This window comes from Podarcis pityusensis, assembly GCF_964106645.2.
Source record: "Podarcis pityusensis genome assembly, chromosome: 6".
Taxonomy (NCBI): Eukaryota; Metazoa; Chordata; class Lepidosauria; order Squamata; family Lacertidae; genus Podarcis; species Podarcis pityusensis.
The window spans coordinates 15,224,869-15,250,153 of NC_138030.1; the positions used below are offsets into that span (position 1 = coordinate 15,224,869).

Sequence of the window (25,285 nt, forward strand, 5' to 3'; positions counted from 1 at the left end):
GGGAAACCCCCGGTTTCTGAGGTCAAACAGACTTTTTGGGGGAAATCGCCAAATAAAAATGACGTTTTTGAGCTGCTTTTAAGGAAAATCGGAGAATCAGAGAATCGGCAAAAACGACACTGCCAACATGGGTTGCAATACATCCGGATTTTCCCAGACATCTGGCCGATTTCTGCCCGGACACTGCTTCCAACTACAGTATTCCGTGTATGTCCGGGAAATTCCTGACGTATGGCAACCCTACCTAAACAAAGCCCTGCTGCGCTTCCAGTCACCTTGGGGCTTCCTCTCATTTCACTGAAGTCCTCTTCAGGCTACGGGGATAGTAACCTTACGAGCCACAATGACTCTCCAGCTCCCTCCCACCATTTCTTGGTTTGAATCTATTTAGTTATTTATTAATTTCCCAGCACCCTATGTGTATGCAGCCAATTGTGCGAAGTGCCTGTCTTTCTTCTTCCTCTCTTTCTTCCTTTGACCAGCCATGGAGCATGCCTCCGCTTGCTCCAGCTTTAAATACATAGATGTCTGAAGCTGGCTATACAGTGGTACCTCGGGTTACATACGCTTCAGGTTACGTACGCTTCAGGTTACAGACTCCGCTAACCCAGAAATATTACCTCGGGTTAAGAACTTTGCTTCAGGATGAGAACAGAAATCGTGCTCCGGCAGCACAGCGGCAGCAGGAGGCCCCATTAGCTAAAGTGGTGCTTCAGGTTAAAAACAGTTTCAGGTTAAGAACGGACCTCCAGAACGAATTAAGTGCTTAACCTGAGGTACCACTGTACTGAAAATCTTGTAGCCTTATGAGGCTTTGCCCTCGGGTGGGAAAAATATTGCGCCTGGGAAAGGGAAGTGGGAGTCAACAGACACTCAAGGAATAGTTTCAGAGAAAAGGGTTTTTATTTCTACCATCCATGAACTGGTAGAAGGAGCAAGTGTGATAAGTCACAAAAAGCATGCACGAAGTTCACAGTCATGTGCACAAGCATATATACCCCTTTCCAGTTCCCTCCTCCTTTCTCCTCCCTCATGAGTCCTGCCCACAAGTTCCTCTGAGCATGAACAGAAAGCTGTCTTGGGACTATTGTGGACTCTTGGCACCCTTCCCAGGAAAGGGGTTTCAGAGTGTTCAGATATGTTTCAATCTCTTGTTCTGGCATGGTTCCCGGAAGGAAAGTAAGTTGCAATGTGGTTCTTTAGCAAGGCCAGAAGGCATGAGAAAGGCCTGAGAAACAATGGACTGTTCTCTACCTTTTGTTACAGCAGAGCGGAATGTTTCTGATGCTTAGCTGCTGAGAAAATGATTTTGAAAAGCTTTGAGAAGCTTTGAGCCTGCTTTGGTGGGGGGTGACTTCGGGCCTAGGTGAGGTCACCTGTCCTCACCTTCCTTCAATCTAAGTATTTTGCCTTCTTAGGTTTTACTGCTGCCTTTGCTGGAAACCAATGCAAGGCCAGAAGTAAGAAAATTATATTTTAAGCTTACTTTCCAGTGTGTTGCCTGATTCTTTCTTAAGCTGTTCAAGGGCCTTCTCAGCAGCCCGAGGCAAAACATTATCACTCTCTTGGGGGGCCGCTAGGGGGTGCATCGGAAGATGGCCGACAATACCATCTCTCCGGCTCACACGAGGTAATTAAGATGCTGTTATGGGAGTATGCAGCCTCCCTCGTTACCCCAAAGGAATGGGGAACGCTGCCTTGCCTGCTGTGCCCATAATTCACCCCCAGATTTGAAAGGGGGTGAGGGCACTAGGCACAAAAGCCCTCGTGTGCGTCAGCTGTCCTGGACGCTGTCTCTGATCTGCGCAGCTAGTTGCGGGAGCTCAAAATAAACAATCAGAACAGAAGCAAACGCACATACTTCAAGCGATGATCGGGAGTAAGGACTGCTAACTAAAGGGATCTCTGGGAAGAGGAGCGACGGGCTGGACTTAACAATAAATCAAGAAGAAGATTCATCAAAGGATCGGTATGTCGGAGCGAGACTGAAAAGGAGGGGGGAGAAAAACTTTTCTTTTTTTGTCTTATGTGAGTACCCAATAATCCCCCCGAAAAAAAGAATCGTTGCAATTGCTGATCACAAACAGGAGGAATAAGAACTGTGTGGAAATTAATTACTATGCAAGGACGTGGCTTATGGGAGCATTGGGAAACGAAAGTAAGTCCTTTGTGACGCAGTTATAAAAAGAGATTTATCATGGCAGGCTCGCCCGCAGGAATCCAGGGGGAGGAGGACTATGGCTGTTACTATGTTGGAGTGTGGGTTCGGCCTAGCAGGGCCCCCTGAGAAAATTTATGAGGGAGTGGCGGGCCTGGGGAGATCAGGACAGACCGTCGGAATGTTTTGTACGGAGGTGTTGAAATGGCGTCTGTCTACTTTTATGGCTCTTGGATGAGTGTAAAATCAACACAGGATATAACGACGTTTGTCTTCAACCCGCTTGTGGAGATTATCAGAGATCACAAAGAAAGGAGATAACAACAAGAAGATGAGGAAAACAACAAAGAGAAGATTGAACAGAACTGTGAATATTATTTTGACAGAACTGTGTAATTAAAGCAGCAGCAAGAGAGATGATCGGATCCCTTTCGGAGCTTGAAGCATGGGTACCCCCAACAAAAAATTTAAAAATTTGGCTGTGTACTTTGGAATTACTGTTATTTGGAATTAATGTGATGTGATTGGCCTGTTAATAAAAATTATTAAAAAAATAACAACAACAACACATTATCACTCTCTCTCTCTCTCTCTCTCTCTCTCTCACACACACACACACACCAGTATATATTTGTTGTTGCAACATTCCTGTGAGGTAGGGAGCTACAGTACTATTGTGCTCCTTGCACAAGGAGAAAACGGACACACATTCTGTTTGTTTCTTGAAGAGTCTCTCCATTACTTCTAGAAACAGAACTCAGTTTTTGCAATCACATTGATTTAAATTTATTTATTAAAAGACTTCTCACTTAATATGTATCAAAGCAGCGTACAATGATAAAATTACAGTAGAATTACATCAAACTGCATAAATACACAATAAAACAATGAGCAGAGGACAATTAAGCCAGCATTAATGGCTGGTAGATATTTGCATCAATAAAAAATGTTTTAAACTGTCGGTGGAAACGTAACGCTGAATGTGCCTGCTGTATTTCTGAGGAGAGACTACTCCATAGCACTGGTACAACTGTAGAGAATGGCCTCTTCCTGGTTGTCACCAGATGGACCATTGCAGGTCATGGCACCACTAGGAGGGGTTCCCCTGAAGATCTTAATGAACAGACAGGATCATATGGAAGGAGGCGTTCTGTCAGATAACTGGGTCCCAAGTTGTTTAGGGTCATATAAGTCCATAAGAAAACCTTGAACTGGGCTCAGTAGTCCATTGCCATCCCTTACAGCATCTTCAAGAGAGGTGGTTAGAAGCATAGCTGCCACATTCGGCACCAGTTACAACTTCCTAAGAACAGACCCACAAAGAGCACATAACATTAATCCAGACTTGTGGTTACCAGTGCATGGGTCACTGCAACCAACTTATTTCAGTCTAGTTGTAGTTACGGTGTACCATTGGAAGCAGAAAAGGTGGCCTCCAGTGACATTGATGTTTCCAGGAGCACCTTCAAACTTCACACACGTTCTTTCAGGGAGAATGCAATGCATTCAGAATAGGCAGCCCATCTAATTCCTGGAACTACTCACCCACAGGGTCTGCCTTGTTGGAATTCAGCTTCTGTTCTATTGTTACCCTGCACTGTGAAGGGACTGCAGGTGGCAGCCCCCCACTTCCTCCACTCCAAACCTTCCTGTGTCAAATAGGAAGTTCTGAAGGGGGGTTGTTAAAAGTGTTTCACTGAGTGCAGCTCGAATCCTCCCCACATTCAAGAATCTTGATAGCACAGGATTTCTGAACGAATGCCTGAATCTGAAGACCTGTCAGTATGGGGTATCCTCAGAACACCAGAAGAATGATGGCTTCATTCCATCATTGCTCGGAATTGCTGTGTATACTTCGACAGCCCATCAGCTTGATTCTGAAGTTCCTTCATTGCCTCGGGGCTTGGATATTGCATTGCAGCATTTTTCGTTGCAACTGCCAAGTTCTTAAGCAAACCACAAAAGTTGCTGCTGCCATGCAATATCTCGTTTCGATCGGCCTTCTGAAGGGCTTCCTGACATAAGGCGTCCACCAACTTTTGGCCCACCATAATTATCATTTTGCTGTTGGCTATGAAAACTTCAGGAGCCAGATCGTTGCTAAGACTTTTGTGGAAGACACCAATAGCCTTCTGGACAGCACCAAAATACAGTCTGCAGAGATCAGAGAGGACCATCTTTTTGGTTGAATCCTCCTTGCCCACAACATTATGCCTCATCATAGGTGGAGAATCCTAGAGAGGGAAAAACGAAAACAAGAACTATTACTGAGAGCTATCAACATTCATCTTCTTGGTTGAATCCTCCTTGCCCACAACATTATGCCTCATCACAGGTGAAGGAGACTGACAGGAGATATGATAAACCATCTTCCAATATCTTAAGGGCTCTCACATGGAGGAGGGAGCATGCTTGTTTTCTCCTGCTCTGGAGGGTAGGACTCGAACCAATGGCTTCAAGTTGCAAGAAAGGAGATTCCGACTAAACATTTGGAAAAACTATCTGACAGAAAGACCTGTTCAGCAGTGGAACAGACTCCCATGAGAAGTGGTGGTCTCCTTCCTTGGAGGTTTTTAAACGGAGGTTGGGTGAACATCTGTCATGGATGCTTTAGCTGAGATTCCTGCATTGCAGAGGGCTGGACTAGATGACCCTTGGGGTCAGTCCCAACTCTAAGATTCTATGATTCCCCAACCTGGTACCTTCCAGATGTTGTTGGCCTCCAACTCCCATCAGTCCCAATGGAGCATGGCAAATGGTATGGGATGATGGGAGTTGTAGTCAAAGACAAATTGGAGCGCATCAACCTGGGGAAGCCTGAGCGTAGTTTTTTTGTAAGGCATTCCATCACATCAGCACATCAGAAGTAAAGGTTATTTACTAATACCAGTATACTCAGAAATACTACAGTTAGGGACACAGAAACCTGCCTTATGCTGTATCGGACATTTAGCCCAGCTTGGTCTACTATGACTGGCAATAGCTCTCCAAGGAATCAGGCGGAAGTCACCTATTACCAAATTCTTTCCTCTAGCGAAGTCGGGGATTGAACTAGGGCGGTAACTCAATTTATGGAATGTTATTCAATTAATTGCATATGTTACCTGTCAATTAATTAATTAGAGAATAAAATCTGCATAAATCTGCACATGAGAAAATGGTGTTTTAAGATTATGTCTGCATGTGTCAGTCATCATCTTTAAAGAGACATTCTACTTTCTTTCACACAGGAGGGAATGTTTCTTGGTACATCAGGGTTTTTAATAACAATACATTTGGGAGCAGGGAATATGCTGCCTGATTAACTGTGGAAAACTGTTTTAGTTGGTCAAAATGTTTTTTACTAAATTAATCTGTTAACAGATCTATCAACTAAATGTTCCAGTCATAATTTCAATGGAACAAAGGTGTGATTAGAAGGATTATATACCACAGTGGGGAACCTCCAGTAAAAGGAGACATTTTTAAAAGCCTAATTGTGGCGTGGGAGTGCTGAAAAAAAATCTGAACCAGATTAATAATTTTAGATCTTTACTGCAAATAATAATTTTACCTTTATTTTTAACTTGACATTCTTCCTCTCCACCTTGCTAGATGAAAGAGATGGTTGTGTCTGTCCCGGTCCTGGTGATTTCTGCAAAGGGGGGGGGGGGGAGAAAGATGTATGTATTATATTTAACGTAGATGGCCATAATCCTTAAAAAGGATTTTGGGGAAAAGACTACACGCTGTATGATCATGCATCATTGGAAATCCTATCCAAATGCCCTCTGAGGTCTAAGCTTTATAAAAAAAAAAGTTTTTAAAAAATTTATCAGAAGCTGACTTATAATGAGACAGAACATTGTTCCATCTTGTTCAGTATTGTCTACACTGATTGGCAGCAGCTCTCCAGGGTTTTAGGCAGGAGTCCCTCCTCGCCCTACCGGGAGATGCTAGGGATCAAACTTGGTACCTTCTGCATGCAGGTAAGATGATCAACCTCTTAGCTACGGGTAAAGACACATAGACATTTATTATTCCACCTAGCTTCCATTGTCACTACATTTCTTCTAGTATTTTACCCTTTCTGTTTATTCTATTTTTGTGATTTTCAATATGGTCTTTTGTTGTATGTTATCTGCCTCAATAATCTTGGACTGAAAGGCATATTAATTTTTAAATTAAAGTTCGTACGTTCAAAATTGGAGTGGTAGGTATTCTAGTTTAATTAATCTAGAATGAAAGGCATGATATTGTGCATGTATATCAAAACCCTACTGACCTGTTGCTGACTATAATCACAAACTTCAGTGTTGGCAGCTTTTGCTTTCTCCAGACATGGGCTATTTTCTTTTGGCTTATCTAAAATATGTCTTAAAAGAGAATCTACCCGCTGTTCAGCTCCGGGCTTAATTATTTCATGTTCTGCACCAACTCTCCATTCCTTGCCTTCTTTCTCTTTGCAGTTCTTTCTGAAAAGTAGCTTCCCATTAGCTATGATGATAGATGCAAATCTCTTGATGTCATCTGGAACGGTGCGAGCAATCATAACAAACCGATCCAGATCGTCCGGGTTGTTCTGAGGCTTCTCAATGACTAGAACATCGAGCGACCATTTGCAGTTATTCAAGGCCTCTCTCGTTTCCACCAGCATCTGAAATGAGTCCGTGAGGATATTCAGCTGCTTTTTAATTCTCGCATGAAGTTTACTGTCCGAGGACCGAGCAGAGTTTCCTTCAATGGCTCTAGCAAAGTCCAAGAATTCTCCCAGCGAGACCCTTATGTGGTCAACCGCCCGGTGGATTTCCTCAAGGTTTCCCTCCAGGTGTTCTTGGTACCTCCATCTGCTGCTCACAAAGATCATGAGACTTGCAACTGAACTGGACACGCTATGCTGGAGCTTAGTCAGTGTTTCTATGGCAAACTCAAGTTCCATTGTTGCTTCTTTAGCGGGTTCTTCTGATGATGAAGAAGGGGCAGATGAGGATGCTGCAGATGAACAGGACTCAGTAGAAGAGCTTGACCATGTTGATATGGTGCTGGTTCTGCTGTCCACACTGGAAACAGACAATCGATCTTGGTCTCGTTTGCTATCTGTGTAATGTGGTAGAGGGAAAACATACGTGTGGTCTCCAGAACTAGGACTCTGTGTGTTTTCTTTCTTTTGAGACGAAACGACAGGCTTTCCTCTTGGTATATCATAGACAGTCTGTTGATGGCTCTCCTTTTCAATCATGGAGGACAGAGCACCCAAAGGAACATCGTAGTTACCATTCTGACGCTGCACTAAGGCTTCATGTGTGGATGGTATGTCATACAGAGGAATTTCTGGAAGAGTTAGTTTCCTTTGTACAGGTGGAACATCATATACTTCTGAAGTTACCAGTTTGACTTCATTATTTGTTGGCAGGATTTTCTGCGTACCAGAATCGAGCCTCGTTGGTGGTATATCATAAAACGCATGTATATTTGGCGAACGATTCTGAAGAGCTGAGTTTAACCCTGCTTTTTCGGGTGACACAGGTATATCATAGATCCATTCTGATTTCCGAAGGTTTGGCAAAGTATTGTAAGGACCCGGATGCTTTCCTTGAGGCCCTCTTTCTATAATGTCACGTTCTCTTGAAAGTGGTGTGGGAATGACATACACCTGGAAAACAGCAAAATGCATGCTATTACAATTGCAGTTTTATTCCACTTCTGCAAACTCAAAGCAGTGTACAAAAGAGAAAAAACAGAATCCCATGCTAGCAATTGTAAAACCAAATGAAACAATACGAACGTAACAAAAACTCAAAAAATGCACTAGGCTCAGACCCCCCAATTGCTGCTTGTTCAGAGTACTGCTTCCTGACACTGCCAAGTGTCAGGGACTGGGCAGAGGAGGAATGATGGAGACTGTCTCCCCAGCTTGACCCTTCCAGGGAGGACCAAGAGGAAGACAGTTTAGATTTACAACAGAGGTCACAGCTCAGAGGCAGATGAGGGGGAAAGTTGGGAAATAGTGGGAGAGGAGGAAGAGGAGGAAGAAGCACCAGCTGGGCGGCAGCTGACAGACACAATGTCTTTAGAAAGCGTTTCAGACATCCCCCTCCCAGAACCCGGCGAGCCTTGAAAGTAGGAGAGCAAAGAGCTCAAATACATAGGGCACGTAACGGCACCAGTAGGAGAGATGATGAGATTGACAAATGAGGAAGTGGGGGAGCGGAGGGTGGAGATTCACTCGGGACAGCGCCATGACCCAAGAGACTGGGTTCTATAGCCTGTCTCTGTAAATGCTGAATAAAAAGCAGAGGGTAAGAAACGTTCCTTGTCTTTGTACATTCCTGGGCAACTGGCTACGAGTCGCTGGCAGCAGCTTGACACCAAGGAAGCCCAAGATGGCCACCAACAGGGGAGAGGCTCCATCCAGTGCCTCCTCAGATCTGCAGCTGCCTGTACCTGCAAGCCGACATTGGAGGTAGTAGCCAACCTCTTGTTCTCCCTTCAACCTCCAGCAACTGACCTAAAGGACCCGGGTTTTGTAGAAGTCACACGCCAGTTCAGCCCATCCACAACCAGGTCCCCATGATAAGAGCAGCATGACTGACAGAGAACGACAGAGCTTCATGATCCACACAACAAAGTACGCTGCACTTACATTTTCTAAGGAAGATTCTTGCAGTGTGTGAGTTCGTGGCTTTTCTGGGCTCAGCGGGATATCGTAAAGCTGCTGTGCTGTTCCCAGGTAGCATTCTTTGGAGGGGAATAGTTTGGAGCCCTTTCTGGAAGAGGGTGGTGTGACAAGACCCTAGTTAAATGGTTAAAAAGAAATTAATCTGTATGCTTTACGAACAGCACTGGAGGAATAATTGTATACATTTCTTTCAATGCATGCACAGAAGTTCTTTGGATTTGGTTGTTACGAGTCTCCCTAAGTCTCCCCAGATTAAAAGAGGTAGAGAAAAAAGAACAGGAGTAGTCCTTATGCCATTTTCTGTAACTCTGTGAATGCAACTGTGTAATATTTGGAAGAGGTTTTAATGTCAGGGATCAGGCCTGGCATTACCATCCTGAAGCATCAGTCTTCTGCGCAGGGCCCAGAACTGATGCCTGCCCTGGCATCACTTTAACATTTCCATACATTGCACTGGAACATTGTGGGATGTTAAAATGGTACCTAGGGACGTGGATGGCGCTGTGGGTTAAACCACAGAGCCTAGGAGTTGCCAATCAGAAGGTCGGCGGTTCAAATCCCCGCAACGGGGTGAGCTCCCGTTGCTTGATCCCTGCTCCTGCCAACCTAGCGGTTCGAAAGCACGTCAAAGTGCAAGTAGATAAATAGGTACCGCTCCGGCGGGAAGGTAAATGGCATTTCTGTGTGCTGCTCTGGTTCGCCAGAAGCAGCTTAGTCATGCTGGCTACATGACCTGGAAGCTGTACGCAGGCTCCCTCGGCCAATAACGTGAGATGAGTGCCGCAACCCCAGAGTCGGCCATGACTGGACCTAATGGTCAGGGGTCGCTTTACCTTTTACCTTTAAAATGGTACCTGCCTCATGAGGAGTGCTGCTGTTGGGTAAGACAGTGGGACAAGGGCTATGGCGTAGAAAAAGGCATATCAGGGAAAACCATGCTAAGCATGCTGTCAGTCCTGGTGCCAACCTATCAGGGACTCCCAGGAAGTAGGGGCTGGGATCTAGCCAAGTGTTTTGTTTATGTCTCACAGTCAGAAAAGAATAGGCCCCCGCTATCGGAAAGTAGTAGTGAGACTCTCAATTGGCCAAGCCTGGTATAAACAACAGGAGTTTGGCCTTCTGTTTGGTATACCTTAGGCGCCATTGGCTGTTCCTGCTTCCCAGTCACTGACCTCCACAATCTAGATTGTGCATAGCCCAGACTAACACTAAGTTTCAGTGTTTAATTTTTTAAAATTAGTGTCTGCAAATGTGACATGAAGGCTGTCAACATCAACCCTTCCATGTGGGAATCCCTTGCAGATCACTGCAGTGCCAGGAGACAGGCAGTCAGGTCATGTACCCATAGGAGATACCAGAGGAGGAATGACTACTGGGAGTTGCGTAGAGTGAAGAAACGCCATGGTGCATCTGCAGCTGCACAAATAGCCACCTTTGTCTGCCCCAGCTGCAACAAAACATGTCTGTCCCATATCGGTCTCTACAGCCACAGCAGGCGCCACAACCTTCCAACAGTCTGACTTCACCCGCAAAGGCTTACTCCTCCATTGTTTCCCGAAACAGAAGGTTGCCAACAACAACACTAGCACTTTTGACTGCAAAGACAAATATGCAAACATGTAAAACCCCAGCGAGCGGCTAGGCAGGAATTTCACTGGTGGAGTTAGAGGGATCTGCGTGGCTCCTGGTCATTTCTGTACTGTCAAAAAAAATCTGATTGCATTATAATGGCACACTGAAAAAGAACGAGCACTAGATGGCAGAGTGGCTTAATAAACGTATTTCCGGAGATCTGAATTAAAATATGGATCTACTCAATGCGGTGGCATAGCAAGGAATGCTCAGCCTCTACAAAGAGAAGTCGACTTTAAAAGAAAATCTTGTCTGAAAATAAGGCAGGGAAACGAGAGCATGTTATCTGACCCCTGTGTTGTCACAGGCACTAACTAGCTGCTTGGTCTTCAGCTGGTAGGTCTCCACACACTACTGGGCCGTGAAACATTTCCCCCCAGTTGTGTTTTTTTTTAAGAAGGATAGCTAGCAATGATGTTTAACTGACTGCCTGTTGTTACCTGATAGCCATATCAATCAAGGCAGAGGGCCTCACCTGTGTGAATACATGATGCTGCGGTGATGGGACGTCATATATATCACTTTTCCTCTCCATTGATGATGCCCAGGTTGCTCTGGGAAGAGTGTAGAGGTGCTGGGAAGAAAACGATGAAGAAATTGAAAAGAGGTTACAGGTTCTGTGAACATTTTATAAAGATCAGTAGCTATTGTCAGTCTATTTTTGAGCTGGCTCAGGAGCATGTGAGCAGCCAGTGCATGTGTTTGAGCAGAAGTGTCGCATGCTGCCAGCCACCTGCCCCATCAGCAGTCTAGCCGCTGCATTCTGCACTTGCTGGAGGTTCCAGACCACGTCCAAGGCTAGCCTTGACTAAAGCTCATTGCAGTACTCTAGTCCTGAAATTACTAATGCATGGACTATGAAGCTGGTAAAAAGGCACTCCTGGCCACAGAGGTGTCTGCAGAATGAGATTGTTCTTTGAATAATGATTTCCCATTTTGGCCATTTTTGTCTGGTGGGTTTCTTTAACATAATATAATCTAATAAAATCACTGATTAGTAAACAATGATCTGTGCCACCAAGGTGCTTATTAGAGGGGGTAGTACATAAGGCATCCAAGATTAAAATCTAGTAAAGAGAAGTCAGGAGAGGTCCTGCTATTTTCTCCAAACAGATGCCTGGAAAGACAGGAGAAACAGTGCTATAAACCCTAGAGAGGAGGACAGGCGAGGTAAGCCCAGTCCCTCTAAGATCCCCACTCAGCCGCCACGTTTACTCCTATAGAAAAATCTGATCAGTTGGAATAGAACAGTAATAATGTATGTCTTTTGGGAAAGCTATTCTCTCATCCAAGGTTTTACATCAGGAACATATCAATGTTAGCGGCCACACTACCAAGATGTTGCGACTGTGAACCACTATAATTCTATTAAAACACTTCACACTAAGGTGCTATTAAAATGAGAACCAAATAAAAGAGACTGCCCCGTTTCCTTTATGTTCTAGTTTAAAAGAGTCTGATCAGAGCACTGCCACCAGGTAAGCTCACTAGGTGAGCCCACCAATGCAGGTGAAGGCCCAGAGAGCACTTCGCCCTCTCAAACCTGGAGCCAGCTCTGACAAGAATAGACACAGACAGGAACATAGGAAGCTGCCTTACATTGAGTCAGATCATGAATCTATCTAGCTCAGTATTGATGGAGTCTGGGAGCAGCTTTCCAGGGTTTCAGAAAGCGGATATTTCTAGCCTTACCTGGAGATGTCAGGGATTGAACCTGGAACCTTCTGCATGGAAAGCAGATGTTGCGCCACTCCCTTGAAGGTGCTTACAAGCAAGACCCTGGCATGTGTTTCGTCAGAGAGATGTTGGAAGTACGACCATTCCAGAGAAAAACCACTCAAACTTCTGAGTTGCTAGCGGCAAGGAAATCTGCCTTGTAAACGCAGTGCGTCTACCTATTCTGAAGCAGTTCATACCCTCCCCACACCACCCAATTTTGTCAACAGATTGCAACACTGGAACACCAAGTGTGTCACCCCAGGAAGTTTCCAGGCGAGGTTAGAAGTATTACAACACGAAAAAGATCAGAAAGGCTGTGAAACGGAAGGGAGGTCCCTTCCCAGGGCCACTGGCAACACTCCATGGGCAGGTCGCCTCTAAAAGGCATGTTTTCAGCTGCCCAGAAGGCTACCAAAGACTTCCTAGGAAAGTATTGATTCAGGGGCAAAGCAAGCTCCATCCCCTGAGATGGAAATGTTGTGATAGACAGCCAAAGGGTGCAAAAGGTTGACGGAGGAGAACCATAAGTTACAGGGAACTGGCGAAAAACTAAATGTGAGCAATCGACCACATTTCAAACCGCATTTTTAAAAGGAAAGGCAAGCACCCAGCTATCAGGATCCAGTTTACAATATCCTGAGCAACTGGTTGGAATAGCGGGCTGTATCCAATGGTGCTGGGCACCGGATTTTCACTGATTCTTCCCACCATGTGCAGCCCCCTGTGCCCCCCCCAATCCAAGGATTATGGCACAGAGAGCTGCAATTGTCAGGGAGAACTGGTGAGAATGGGTTGCTTTGCCCTGTACTGATGGAAGCCTTTCCACTAGTTCAGAGCTACCACTGGGTACAACCCACAGTCAGTATATTTTCCTCTATAGCTGCATCCGGAGGTGCGGGGAGAGAATCCAATGGTTAGATTCATGATTCAAAAACCAACCCAATAACTTTGAATCTTCTGGACCTGAAAAATGATCAGCAATCCTGCCTAATCTAGCATTCTTGGACATGGATATCAAGGGTGTTGTGGCAGTGTGCGTGCTTCTACGTACAAACTTAAGAATGTGGAAGGGGTGGGACTGCACCCCACTGGCTCTGCCCCATTGCACCAGCCCCACCTCTCGATGTCCTTTGAATGGGACATGTGGGAAAGGAGCATCTGTTCAACTGGGGGGGGGGGTCATGATCACACCGAGTGCCTACCTACATGCTCCTTTCAACTCAAGGTGTTATGTAGTGAAGTTCCCACCCTGGGCCAGCAGGGGGATACTGTAGATAGTTTTCACTCAGGTCCACATATGCAAATAAGGGATTGAAAGTGACGTTCAGTGATTGGATAGTTACAGAAAGTGGTTACTGTCGCGTTGTAGTGGAGCGCTATATAAGCAGGCTGGCTGAACCCTTCTGGCCTGTGAATAAACAAGAGCTGTTTGAAGAATCGCTGTGTCATCAGATATGTTCACCCACAACTTAACACAACCTATGGATGGCAGCAGCACTGTGATTATAGTGAATGTTGAGGCTCCTTCTTCAGTCATTTAGTACACTCATGCAGAAGGCTATACCCTCACTGTCATGTGTAAATTGACTCCTGTGTTTAGGGAAAGTGTTGCTGGAATAGTGGAGATTTCCACTGTAGAAGCTTAAAGATTGGGGCGTACACATGTGAGTCTTCCTCAGACAGATTCCGTATTAAGAGTCTCAAGCAGAATGGCAAAGGTTTTGGCCGGCTGCTCGGGGAACAGCTGATCACCCGCCAGCTGTCTCCCTGCAATTTGGACTACCCTGTTTCTATTCCTGCACCCAGCTGGGGCCATTCACCCTCCACGTTCTTTAAGTGTGTGTGTACGCACGTGTGCTGGTGTGTGTCGTGTTGAATTGCTGCAGCACATTTGTCCTTTGTAGCGACAACTGTGATGCAGGGTATGGCGTAATCCCAGAGAACTTCCAGTGCTCAAGATTGGGGTTTTTTTAGCTACCTGTTTCAAAGAACTCATAAAGGGTTGGGTGAGGCAGTTTCAGTTACTTGCTCTTTTTCAGCATTTAAAGCCGTTTAGGAAGATGAAGCATGGGACGCGGGTGGCACTGTGGGTTAAACCACAGAGCCTAGGACTTGCTGATCAGAAGGTCGGCGGTTCGAATCCCCATGACGGGGTGAGCTCCCGTTGCTCGGTCCCTGCTCCTGCCAACGTAGCAGTTCGAAAGCTCATCAAAGTGCAAGTAGATAAATAGGTACCGCTCCGGCGGGAAGGTAAACGGCGTTTCCGTGCGCTGCTCTGGTTCGCCAGAAGGGGCTTAGTCATGCTGGCCACATGACCCGGAAGCTGTATGCCGGCTCCCTCGGCCAATAAAGCGAGATGAGCACCGCAACCCCAGAGTCGGTCACGACTGGACCTAACGGTCAGGGGTCCCTTTACCTTTACCTAGGAAGATGAAGAACTGCTAAACTCAATCAGGCTAAGTTGCATCTACTTTGCCAGTGTGTCTCCAGTTGGGGTCAGCCAAATGCCTCTGGGAAAGTTGAGGTATCAGTGGACCAAAGGAGGCATATGCTTATGAAGTAGCGAGCAGCAATCCATCTTGTTTTTACTTAACTACCAATTAGCTTCCAGGTGCAATTCAAAGTGCTGGGTTTTGACCATGAAAGCCTTATACAACTCAAGGCCGCAATGCCTCAAGGACCACCTCTCCCTATATGAACCAGTCTGGACCCTGCAGTCTTCATGAGAGACCCTTTTCTGTGTGCCCTACCTGAGGGGGATGCAGAGAACCTGTCTTTTCTCTGTAACGCTCCTCTGTAATGCTCTTTCCAGGGAGATGTGCCTGGAAAGGTTGGACTTGTCTTTAGCAATACATTGCTGGATGAGTGTTTTATGCATTTTGTTCATGGTTTTATTTTATTTTTTTATTTTTTGTTTTAAATTGCTTTTATGTGTTGCATTTCACTTTATAAAGCAACTGATAAATGTTAATAATAATGATGATGATGATTCATATTTATATTTTGAGGGGGGGTGGGTTGTAGCTCTCTGGGAGGAATAGGGAGTCTCCTAACAACTCTAGCAGTTTCCAGAATTCTTTGGGGAGGGGGGGTAGCCATGACTTCTTAACGTGGTACAATACTGCTTTCAATGTACAGTGGTACCTCAGGTTAAGTACTTAATTCGTTCCGGAGGTCCGTTCTTAACCTGAAACTGTTCTTAACCTGAAGCACCACTTTAGCTAATGTGGCCTCCCGCTGCCGCTGCGCCGCTGGAGCACAATTTCTGTTCTCATCCTGAAGCAAAGTTTGTAACCTGAGGTAATATTTCTGGGTTAGTGGAGCCTGTAACCTGAAGCATATGTAACCTGAGGTACCACTGTATAGTGTAGAGGGGGCCTGAACCTAAGGGCTTCCAGCTATTCTTCCAGAATTTCTGAGGTACTCAGGAGGCCTTTCAGGGTGGGAGAGAAGCCTTGACATGTCATCAAATGTCATCTTCAGGTTAATGGAGGAGTTGCTTCTGTAGCCTGCTGTCAGGGAACCGCCATCGGAGCCAGAGGGAGAGGGAGGGCTCCAGAGGGGTTCCGGAGAGCGTCCCGGGAGGGAGAGAAGCAGCACATCTTCTGGGGAAGGAAATCAGCTTAGCACCAGTGGAGAAGGGGGGCAGATGGGGGAATCGGCGAGGAGGCTCCATGACTCCTCGCCGGGGACCAGCGGGGAGAGCACGGGTCCTCCGCTGCCCACACCCTCCCTGCACAGAAGGCTTCCGCTCAGGGAGACTAGGCGGAGACTAGGCAGAGACTAGGCGTCAAAGAGCTTCTTTGCTGGAAGAAGTTCAAGAAACGCCCACTGACAGATTCTGCCAGCGATTGAGACAGCCACGGGCGAGTGGCTGTCCAGACAGAAAGGGTTCACTCAGGCAACCCAGCCAGGTGTGGCGACGATTTATGCACGAGCAACCCCTAGAACCATTACACCTGCTAATCTCACCACCAACCATCCCCAGAGTCCTTCTGCTTTTCCCTTCAGAAGACAATGACCGAAACCTGGACTTATGACAACAACTACATAGGAAACTGTTTCGTGCAGAATCAGAGACTATTGGTCCATCTGTCTTAGTACCGTCTACACCAGGATTGGGGAACTCTTCTAAGAAGCCTTCCAGGGGCCACATGTTGGAGGTGGGCAGGGCCAACCACAACAGTGGGTGGAGCAATGCATGTAAATTTAACCACACATCCCTCTCTGTTCTCCACCCAGGAAGGCAAGAAGCGTTACCAGAGTTCAAAGATACAGTCATACCTCGGGTTAAATACGCTTCGAGTTGAGCACATTCGAGTTGCGCGCCTCGGCAACCCAGAAGTAACGGAGCGCGTTACTTCCAGGTTTTGCCGCTTGCGCAGACGCTCAAAATGACGTCACGCACATGCGCAGAAGCAGCGAAAAGCGATGCGCGTGTGCGCAGACGTGCCGTTGCTAGTTACGTTTACCTCTAGATGCGAACGGGGCTCCGGAACGGATCCCGTTTGTATCTAGAGGTACCCCTGTACATTCTTGCCAGGCAAAAAACAAAGGAGTGTTCCCTGTGGAGAAGGGGTTTAGCTGAGGAGGAGGTGTGGTCCGGGGAGAGCCCAAGGACCAGACAGACGACTGAATTCGGCCCTTTGTTCACCATTGCTGTTCTACCCTGGGCTTTAGGTGGGGATTTCTCTCCGTCCTATCTGGAGATGTCAGGGATTGAACTTGGAAACTTGGAACTTGAAAACTTGGAAAGCAGATGCTGTGCCACTGAGCCATGGCCCATCCCTTGCCAGAACAGAGTCCCATTAACACCTCCGTGATGAGGAGATTTCACCCCTCCCATACCCAAGAATCTCCTGATCATCTCCTGATGGTCTCTGCTGACTCTCCAGAGAGAAGGAGGCGTGTCCTGCCTATCTACTTATTCTGCCCAGCAACATAACTGTGTGTGAGAGAGAGTCAGTCAGTCAGTGTATCGGAGAGAGTGAGAGTGTTAGAGATCCTAGAGATAAGATTGCTGCTAAGAGCAGCTGCAGACTCTCAGTGTAGCATTGATTTATGCTTAGAATATTCAGCTCTGTATATAGTTTTGTATCATAGTTGTAGTTACAGAATAAAAGGAAGATATTCTACAGAGCTGCTCTCCGAGTGGTTTATACTCTGCAAGACTCTGCAAAACTCTGCTGCGCAACGACTGTATTATTGAGACAGTGAATCTGGTGCTCTCAGCTCTAAGCTGTGAGTCCACAGCACTGTGACCTGTTCCTGTGGGAAAAGGAGGTCTCTGGCGGTGCTACCCAGCTCGCCTAGCCCAGTCGGGGTTGAGGTGCATGAGTCCAGTTGGCGCACTGGCTCTAGGGCGATGCTGACACGTATATCCCCCTGCCCTGGTAAATTGTACCTAAGTCCACCTAGGCCAGGAGAAGGGCCGTAGCCCAGTAGTAGAACATCTGTTTTGCATGCACATAATCCAAGCTGGCGCTGTGGGTTAAACCACAGAGCCTAGAACTTGTCCTTTAGAAGGTCAGCGGTTCGAATCCCTGCGACAGGGTAAGCTCCCATTGCTCGGTCCCTGCTCCTGCCAACCTAGCAGTTCGAAAGCATGTCAAAGTGCAAGTAGATAAATAGGTACCACTCTGGCGGGAAGGTAAATGGCATTTCCGTGCACTGCTCTGGTTCGCCAGAAGCGGCTTAGTCATGCTGGCCACATGACCCGGAAGCTGTACGCCGGCTCCCTTGGCCAATAAAGCGAGATGAGCACCGCAAACCCAGAGTCGTCTGCGACTGGACCTACAGTGGTGCCTCGCAAGACGAAAAGAATCCGTTCCGCGAGTCTCTTCGTCTTGCGGGTTTTTTCGTCTTGCGAAGCAAGCCCATTAGCGGTTTAGCGGATTAGCGCTACAGTATTAGCGGCTTAGCGGGCTTAGCGGATCAGCTGATAAGCGGCTTAGCGATCAGCTGTTAAGCGGCTTAACGATCAGCTGATAAGCGGCTTAGTGATCAGCTGTTAAGCGGCTTAGCCGATCAGCTGATAAGCAGTTTAGCGATCAGCGGCTTGGGAAAAAGGGGGGGGGAGGAAAAAAACCCCGCAGGAACTCGCAAGACATTTTTGTCTTGCGAAGCAAGCACATAGGAAATTCGTTTTGCGAAGCACCTCCAAAACGGAAAACCCTTTCGTCTAGCGGGTTTTCCGTCTTGCGAGGCATTCGTCTTGCGGGGCACCACTGTAATGGTCAGGGGTCCCTTTACCTTTAATCCAAGCTTCAATCCCTGGCGTCTCCAGGTGGAGCTGGGGGAGAACCCTCCCTAAAATCCCAAAGAGCCACTGCTGGTCAGTGCAGTTAATAGCAAGCTAGATGGACCAATGGTCTGACTCAGTATAAGGCAACTTCCTGGGTTCATTCTTTGCAAGAGCGCCTCTACCAGCAGCAGGCAGGAGATGGTCTACTGAAAATCAGCAAATGGTCTACAGTGAACTACACAACTTACATGAAAGAAAAAGAAATATTTGTGTGATATTATACGATGAACATGCGGGCAGGGTTTGAACTACGAGCAACAGGAGGGATTAAAGATTATGGTAGTTTTGCCAAGCTTTAAAAGATAGAAGACAGGATGCAACAGAGGGAGAGAAACAGAAACACTATGGAAAAGGGGGTGGGAAGTCAGGGGGGGGAAGTTTTTATTATGTATTGAAATGTATGTGTGGAATTTTGGAAAACTTAATAAAAAACTTCAGAATGTGTTTGTTTAAGGGGAGGGGGAGGCAGGGAGAAGGTGGGTGAGACAAAATAAAACACCACATTATATTGTGGGTCACCATCAGTGCCTGTTTGCTCCCCACTTTCCTCTTTTAGGGTTTGCTTGCCTTTTTACCTGGTCCGATGAACTTTGGGTCTTTTCACTGAGCAGTATAGCTGCCATCGCTGGCACTTGATAAACTTCCGGTGTCAGCGGGTAAGGAGCAGAGGAAGGAGGAGGAGGCATAATCCAGCCGTCCATTTTTTCATAGACGGGTAGTGGTACAGGAGGCCTACGCCCAGAAGGAACCTGATAGACAGTCCGTGGCATGGTTGGCGGTCCTGGGGAGCCAGGCTGGATGGAGGGAGGAGCCTGTAAAGTGGTCAGGAGCTGGAGGCGATTTGCAGGTGCCATGCCTTGCTTTCCATGAAGCGAACATTTCCACCAACCCTCGCTCCCGAGGAGATTCTGATCAAGAACCGTCAGGATGTCTCCCCGGCGGAAGGCGAGCTCATCTGGACACTCTGCTTTGTTGTCGTACAATGCTTTTGCCAAGGTGTTCTGGAAATAATAAAATAATAATAATAATTTATTATTTATACCCCGCCCATCTGGCTGGGCTTCCCCAGCCACTCTGGGCGGCTTCCAACAAAATATTATAATAACGTAATACATCAAACAGGGACGCGGGTGGCGCTGTGGGTAAAACCTCAGTGCCTAGGACTTGCCGATCGTATGGTTGGCGGTTTGAATCCCCACGGCGGGGTGAGCTCCCGTCGTTCAGTCCCAGCTCCTGCCCACCCAGCAGTTCGAAAGCACCCCTAAGTGCAAGTAGATAAATAGGTACCGCTTTATAGCGGGAAGGTAAACGGCGTTTCCGTGTGCTGCGCTGGTGCTGGCTCGCCAGAGCAGCTTCGTCACGCTGGCCACGTGACCCAGAAGTGTCTCCGGACAGCGCTGGCTCCCGGCCTCTTAAGTGAGATGAGCGCACAACCCTAGAGTCGGACACGACTGGCCCGTATGGGCAGGGGTACCTTTACCTTTAATACATCAAACATTAAAAGCTTCCCCAAACAGGGCTGCCTTCAGATGTCTTCTAAAAGTCTGGTAGTTGTTTTTCTTTTTCACATCTGGTGGGAGGGTGGGCAGGTGCCACCACCGAGAAGGCCCTCTGCCTGGTTCCCTGTAACTTGGCTTCTCGCAGTGAGGGTACCACCAGAAGGCCCTCAGCGCTGGACCTCAGCATCTGGGTAGAACGATGGGGGTGGAGACGCTCCTTCAGATATACTGGACCGAGGCTGTTTAGGGCTTTAAAGGTCAGCACCAACACTTTGAATTGTGCTCCGAAACGTACTGGGAGCCAATGTAGGTCTTTCAAGACCGGTGTTATGTGGTCTCGGTGGCCGCTCCCAGTCACCAGTCTAGCTGCCGCATTCTGGATTAGTTGTAGTTTCCGGGTCACCTTCAAAGGTAGCCCCACGTAGAGCACATTGCAGTAGTCCAAGCGGGAGATAACCAGAGCATGTACCACCCTCATGAGGCAGTCAGCGGGCAGGTAGGGTCTCAGTCAGCCTACCAGATGGAGCTGGTAAACAGCTGCCCTGGACACAGAATTGACCTCCATGGACAGCTGTGAGTCCAAAATGACTCCCAGGCTGCGCACCTGGTCCTTCAGGGGCACAGCTACCCCATTCAGGACCAGGGAGTCCTCCACACCCACCCGCTTCCTGTCCCCCCAAAACAGTACTTCTGTCTTGTCAAGATTCACCCTCAATCTGTTAGCCACCATCCATCCTCCAACTGCCTGCAGACACTCACACAGGATCTTCACCGCCTTCACTGGTTCTCATTTGAAAGAGAGGTAGAGCTGGGTATCATATGCATACTGATGAACACCCAGCCCCAGAAAGAGACTAGGCATAAGGCAATGATCAAGACTATGGGCAAGGGCTCATATGATGAAATAACTATCCATACGAAAGCGTATGTTATTTTATTTATCTTATTTGCAGTCCGCCCTTCACCGTATGGTCCAAATGTGGGAAGACATTGCATGGAAACATTATACAGGCAACAACTGTTTTACACTTGTCCAAAATGTGTGCCACCGTGCATCGCCGCCACCCCGAAATTGGCAGGATGGGGGTGTAACAGGACGGGGCAGGGTGGGCTTATGTATGCTCTGCCGATGCGCATGGGGGTCAGGAATACAACCCCACACAAAACGGCCGTTGCCTATACAACAAAAATAACAGTGCTATAAAATATCACGTTAATAAAATACATTGAATCAGCAACATATAGAAGCAGGCAATAAATAAGCATCTAAGAATGGCTTAAAAATTGCAGCCCCTACCCCCAAGGTCTGGTTAAAGAGGAACATCTCCAGTTGCTTAGGAGAGGTTAATAATGTTTGTGCTCAACATTCCTTGGTAGGGGCTCCTGACTAGGCATTTAGCTACGCAAAGTTGAATGTTATCTGTTCTGTTCTGTTTCCCCTTTGTTTTTGTTTAAACCAATTCATGAACCAGGAACTTACACATCAACCACTAATAACAGGCCACATGTTGTAGATATTACTGCAAATTTATTGCTCTATTTTTGACATGAGAAGACTTGGTCTATTTATTTGTATCATTTATAATCCCTATTATCCTTATTTATGATAACTCAAGAAAAAGTTACTTTAAAAAACAGCAAGACCATGCCTTAATGGGGATGTCATTCCAGAGGCAGGGAGCCACCACAAAGAAGACCCACCTACATATTCCCTGCACACAGAAAATTAGATGTCAGGGATATGAGCTCTAGCTAAATGTTTTATCTTTCATGCCAGTTTTATCTGTCATGCCATTTGTAGTTCCCAGCCATGTGAAAATGTGCAGGCCAAAACTGGAAAGACCCTCCAATTCCCTATCCTGGACCTAATGTTTCAATCTAGCTTTGCAACAAGTGCTCTTAAAGCATATCATGTTTTCACAATTGAACCTACAATGTGCCCAAGAAGAGGGCGAGCAGCTGGGACTTCCTGAATCTCACCACACCTACTATCGTCAAACAAGACTGTAGTAAGAGCTCTTTTGCCGCAGAACCCTTTGGCCGCTTGTGCAAGTGATAAACCATGGGATGCAGTGTAATGCGATGCCTCAGTCGGTTCCTCCACCTCTGTGTTTCTTCATTCTCCCTCACCCCTGGGAACCTCTGTGCAGACAGTATCAGCTCAAAACCACTGATGGCATGACAGCAGGAGAAGCACTGGATATTGGTAGGATGCCTTTCCTAGCTACTGCCAACTACAGCACTGATATTATAGGGTTTTTTGTGTGGATCAGGCTCCCAGGGAAGAGAAACAAGCTGTTGGAAACAAGATAAAGTGAATGCACCACATGCAGGATGCAAGAGCTGAGTAACACCATGCATAGTTGGGCAACTGCTATCAAGGAGTGCTAACTTCCAGGTGTAGCCTTCTGTGCAATGCAGAAAGTGCTGAAATAAGCCAAAGTACAAACTGTTCCACACTATCTGAACAAAACAGGTATGTCTTACCGGGAGACAGGAATTCTCACTCCACTGGGCAGGGGATGGAAGACCCTTTTCAGCCTGAAGGCCCTTGTATGGGGCTTCCATACATTCCCTTTTATGGAACTTTCTGGGAGCTACATGTCAGCTGTTGCTTGGGCCACACGCTGGAGCAATGGACACGACTCTTACCTTTGGACAGTAGGCTACATCAAACCCTCCAAGTGCCCCTATTTTCCCTATTTTCAGGGACATCCCTGATTTAGAGAAGCTGTCCCGGTTTCTAATTTGATCCCAGAACGTCCCACTTTTCCTTAGGACATCCCTATTTTCACTGAAGAAAGGTTGGAGGGTATGGAGTCATCTGACCTCTGAGCTGTCTGATGGCAATCCTGTATGTACAGGGAAGGTTTTTTTAAAAAAATGTTCAATGTTTTATTATGTTTTTATATATGTTGGAAGCTGCCCAGAGTGGCCGGCGCAACCCAGTAAGATGTGTGGGGTATAAATAGTGAAATTATCATTATGGAATGGGACGTCCCTATTTTCATCAGAGAAATGTTGGAGGGTATGCAAAGCAGAGACATCACCTTGCCAACAAAGGTCCGTATAGTTAAAGCTATGGTTTTCCCAGTAGTGATGTATGGAATTGAGAGCTGGACCATAAAAAAGGCTGATCGCCAAAGAATTGATGCTTTTGAATTATGGTGCTGGAGGAGACTCTTGAGAGTCCCATGGACTGCAGGAAGACCAAACCTCTCCATTCTGAAGGAAATCAGCCCTGAGTGCTCACTGGAAGGACAGATCCTGAAACTGAGACTCCAATACTTTGGCCACCTCATGAGAAGAGAAGACTCCCTGGAAAAGCCCCTGATGTTGGGAAAGATGGAGGGCACTAGGAGAAGGGGACGACAGAGGACGAGATGGTTGGACAGTGTTTTCAAAGCTACTAACATGAGTTTGACCAAACTGTGGGAGGCAGTGGAAGACAGGAGTGCCTGGCGTGGTCTGGTCCATGGGGTCACGAAGAGTCGGACACAACTAAATGACTAAACAACAACAACATGCTACATTCAAGCCATGCAAAAGCCAGAGGTTTAATCACACACTCTCATCCTTCCTCCGCCCAGGCAAGCAAGAGGCACGCTCACATTCCAGCCAGGCCAAAGGCAAAGCCCTTACGGTGGGGGTGTGGAGCAGGGATGGTGGCGAATATAGCCTGCAGAGAGGGGGTTGGGGAGTGGGCCAATGGCCGGACAGAAGACCTGGAGAGGTCATGTTCTCTCCCACTGACATAGTGCTACAGACACTTATTTGGGATGAAAAGCAGTGTAAGGCAGTGAGTGCTAACAATTTCCTGCCCTGTCTGTTTCTAAGCAAAATGTTTGCCCCACAATGTCATTTCTCTACTCCTCCTGTGTTTCAAAGAGGAAGGATGCACCTGTCAACCCCACCTGCAGGTGAAAGCTAGCATTTCACAAGACCACAATGTCCTTCATGTTTGACAGATAAATCTTCTGCAAGATCATTCACCCCTTAGCCATCGCTCCTCTTATTCATCTATCAGCTTTATTCCTCCTTTAAACTGATCTGGTTGTGCATATGGCAGCCATATCACCAAATGTGATTGCCCGACTGTAAATCCTGCTTTATTCTGACCTGGGAATGATGAAGTTGCCAGGGTAAGATTTTTTTTCTTTCTGATTTCCCCCTGGTCTTAAGTTCACGAACATTTACCAGCATTTAACTGCAAGTTTATCCTAATTAATGTGTTTGCCATTTTCCTTAATATAATGAATTTCACTAACACATGCACAATGTGTACATTTAAAAAAAAAGGTTTTATTAAAATGTTCCTCTTGGGTAGCAATAGAACATGCAGAGTCTCTGTTTTCAAGTCACAGAATCATTTGAACAAATTGTTGTTTTTGGTTGGAAAACTTCAAAATTTCAAAGGAAAGCTGTGTTTCAGTCTGTGAATTGTTTTGGGAAGTGGGAATTAGGTAGGTTTGCAGTAATGGAGGCAGAACCAAATTTCTCCCTTTTCCCTACTCTGATCCGGACACCCTAGTCGTGCCTGCTCTAATCCATAGAGTATACAGCATGACCGCAGTGAAACCACAACGGAACGTAAGAGCAGGAATAAGACATCCATGTGCAGAAAGTAAGAATCCCACTGTGGGAAGAGGGAAACGAAAAGGTGAAGAGGACAGCCGAAGGTGAAGCAATTACTGGCCTGAACATCTTCCCTGTGTCGCACCACCAAAACAAAGAGTATTTAGTGGCCCAAAATCTCAGCTGAGCCAGGTGATCTGAGGAACCAATAGCGGCCTGGCTGGCTCTAGGTAGCTGTTGTTCTAGACTTGGCTCTTTGCTCAGAACAATTTGTCTGATTGAGTAGCCACACACACTGGGTTCCCCTGCGTTGATCTGGAACCTACCTACCAGCCTATCTTGTGTCTTGGCTCCATTCAGTCCCAACCTGCCTCTTCCAGAACCTCGTCCCCACCCCATCCTCAAGCAACATCCGTCAAGGACTTCCAGATTTGGGATCCCTGTTCTGCCTGGGCTAGAACTAGATCCCAGCAATGAAACATCTCTGGTTTTGGCCAAGGTCTGACACTTATTTACCAGAGTAGACATTGCAGAGTAGTCATCCACACCCACAGTACCTTGACACACTCTGCTGCTTTAAGCCTGTCTCATGATGCTATGATAGAGTGGGGCTGGGAGGAAGCTGCTTAATGCAACAGGGGACAGCAAAGTCCCGGGGGAGGCAGGTTTCACTTCACTCCCCCATATGATCCTATTCATGTAAACAGCAGAACTGGCCACCCCTATTTTATGTGCTTGTA

At 46.8% G+C, this 25,285-nt stretch overlaps 1 protein-coding gene across 3 annotated transcripts in view; it reads right to left on the reverse strand.

Annotated features, from left to right (window-relative positions):
• Window positions 1–2,965: 2,965 nt before the first annotated feature.
• CASS4 (Cas scaffold protein family member 4) overlaps window positions 2,966–25,285 on the reverse strand; it is a 42,492-nt gene continuing 20,172 nt past the window's right edge. For 2 of the 3 annotated variants that reach the window (XM_081011124.1, XM_081011125.1), the window contains exons 2-7: window positions 19,047–19,472; window positions 10,924–11,022; window positions 8,781–8,930; window positions 6,423–7,790; window positions 5,712–5,792; window positions 2,966–4,392 (exon numbers count right to left, since the gene is read on the reverse strand). In XM_081011124.1, coding sequence (XP_080867250.1) covers window positions 3,979–4,392; window positions 5,712–5,792; window positions 6,423–7,790; window positions 8,781–8,930; window positions 10,924–11,022; window positions 19,047–19,472 — 2,538 coding nt within the window. In that variant the 3' untranslated portion in view covers window positions 2,966–3,978. Of the gene's footprint in view, window positions 4,393–5,711; window positions 5,793–6,422; window positions 7,791–8,780; window positions 8,931–10,923; window positions 11,023–12,140; window positions 12,324–19,046; window positions 19,473–25,285 lie in introns of those variants that run through there. The other variant, XM_081011126.1, reaches the window with a different exon arrangement.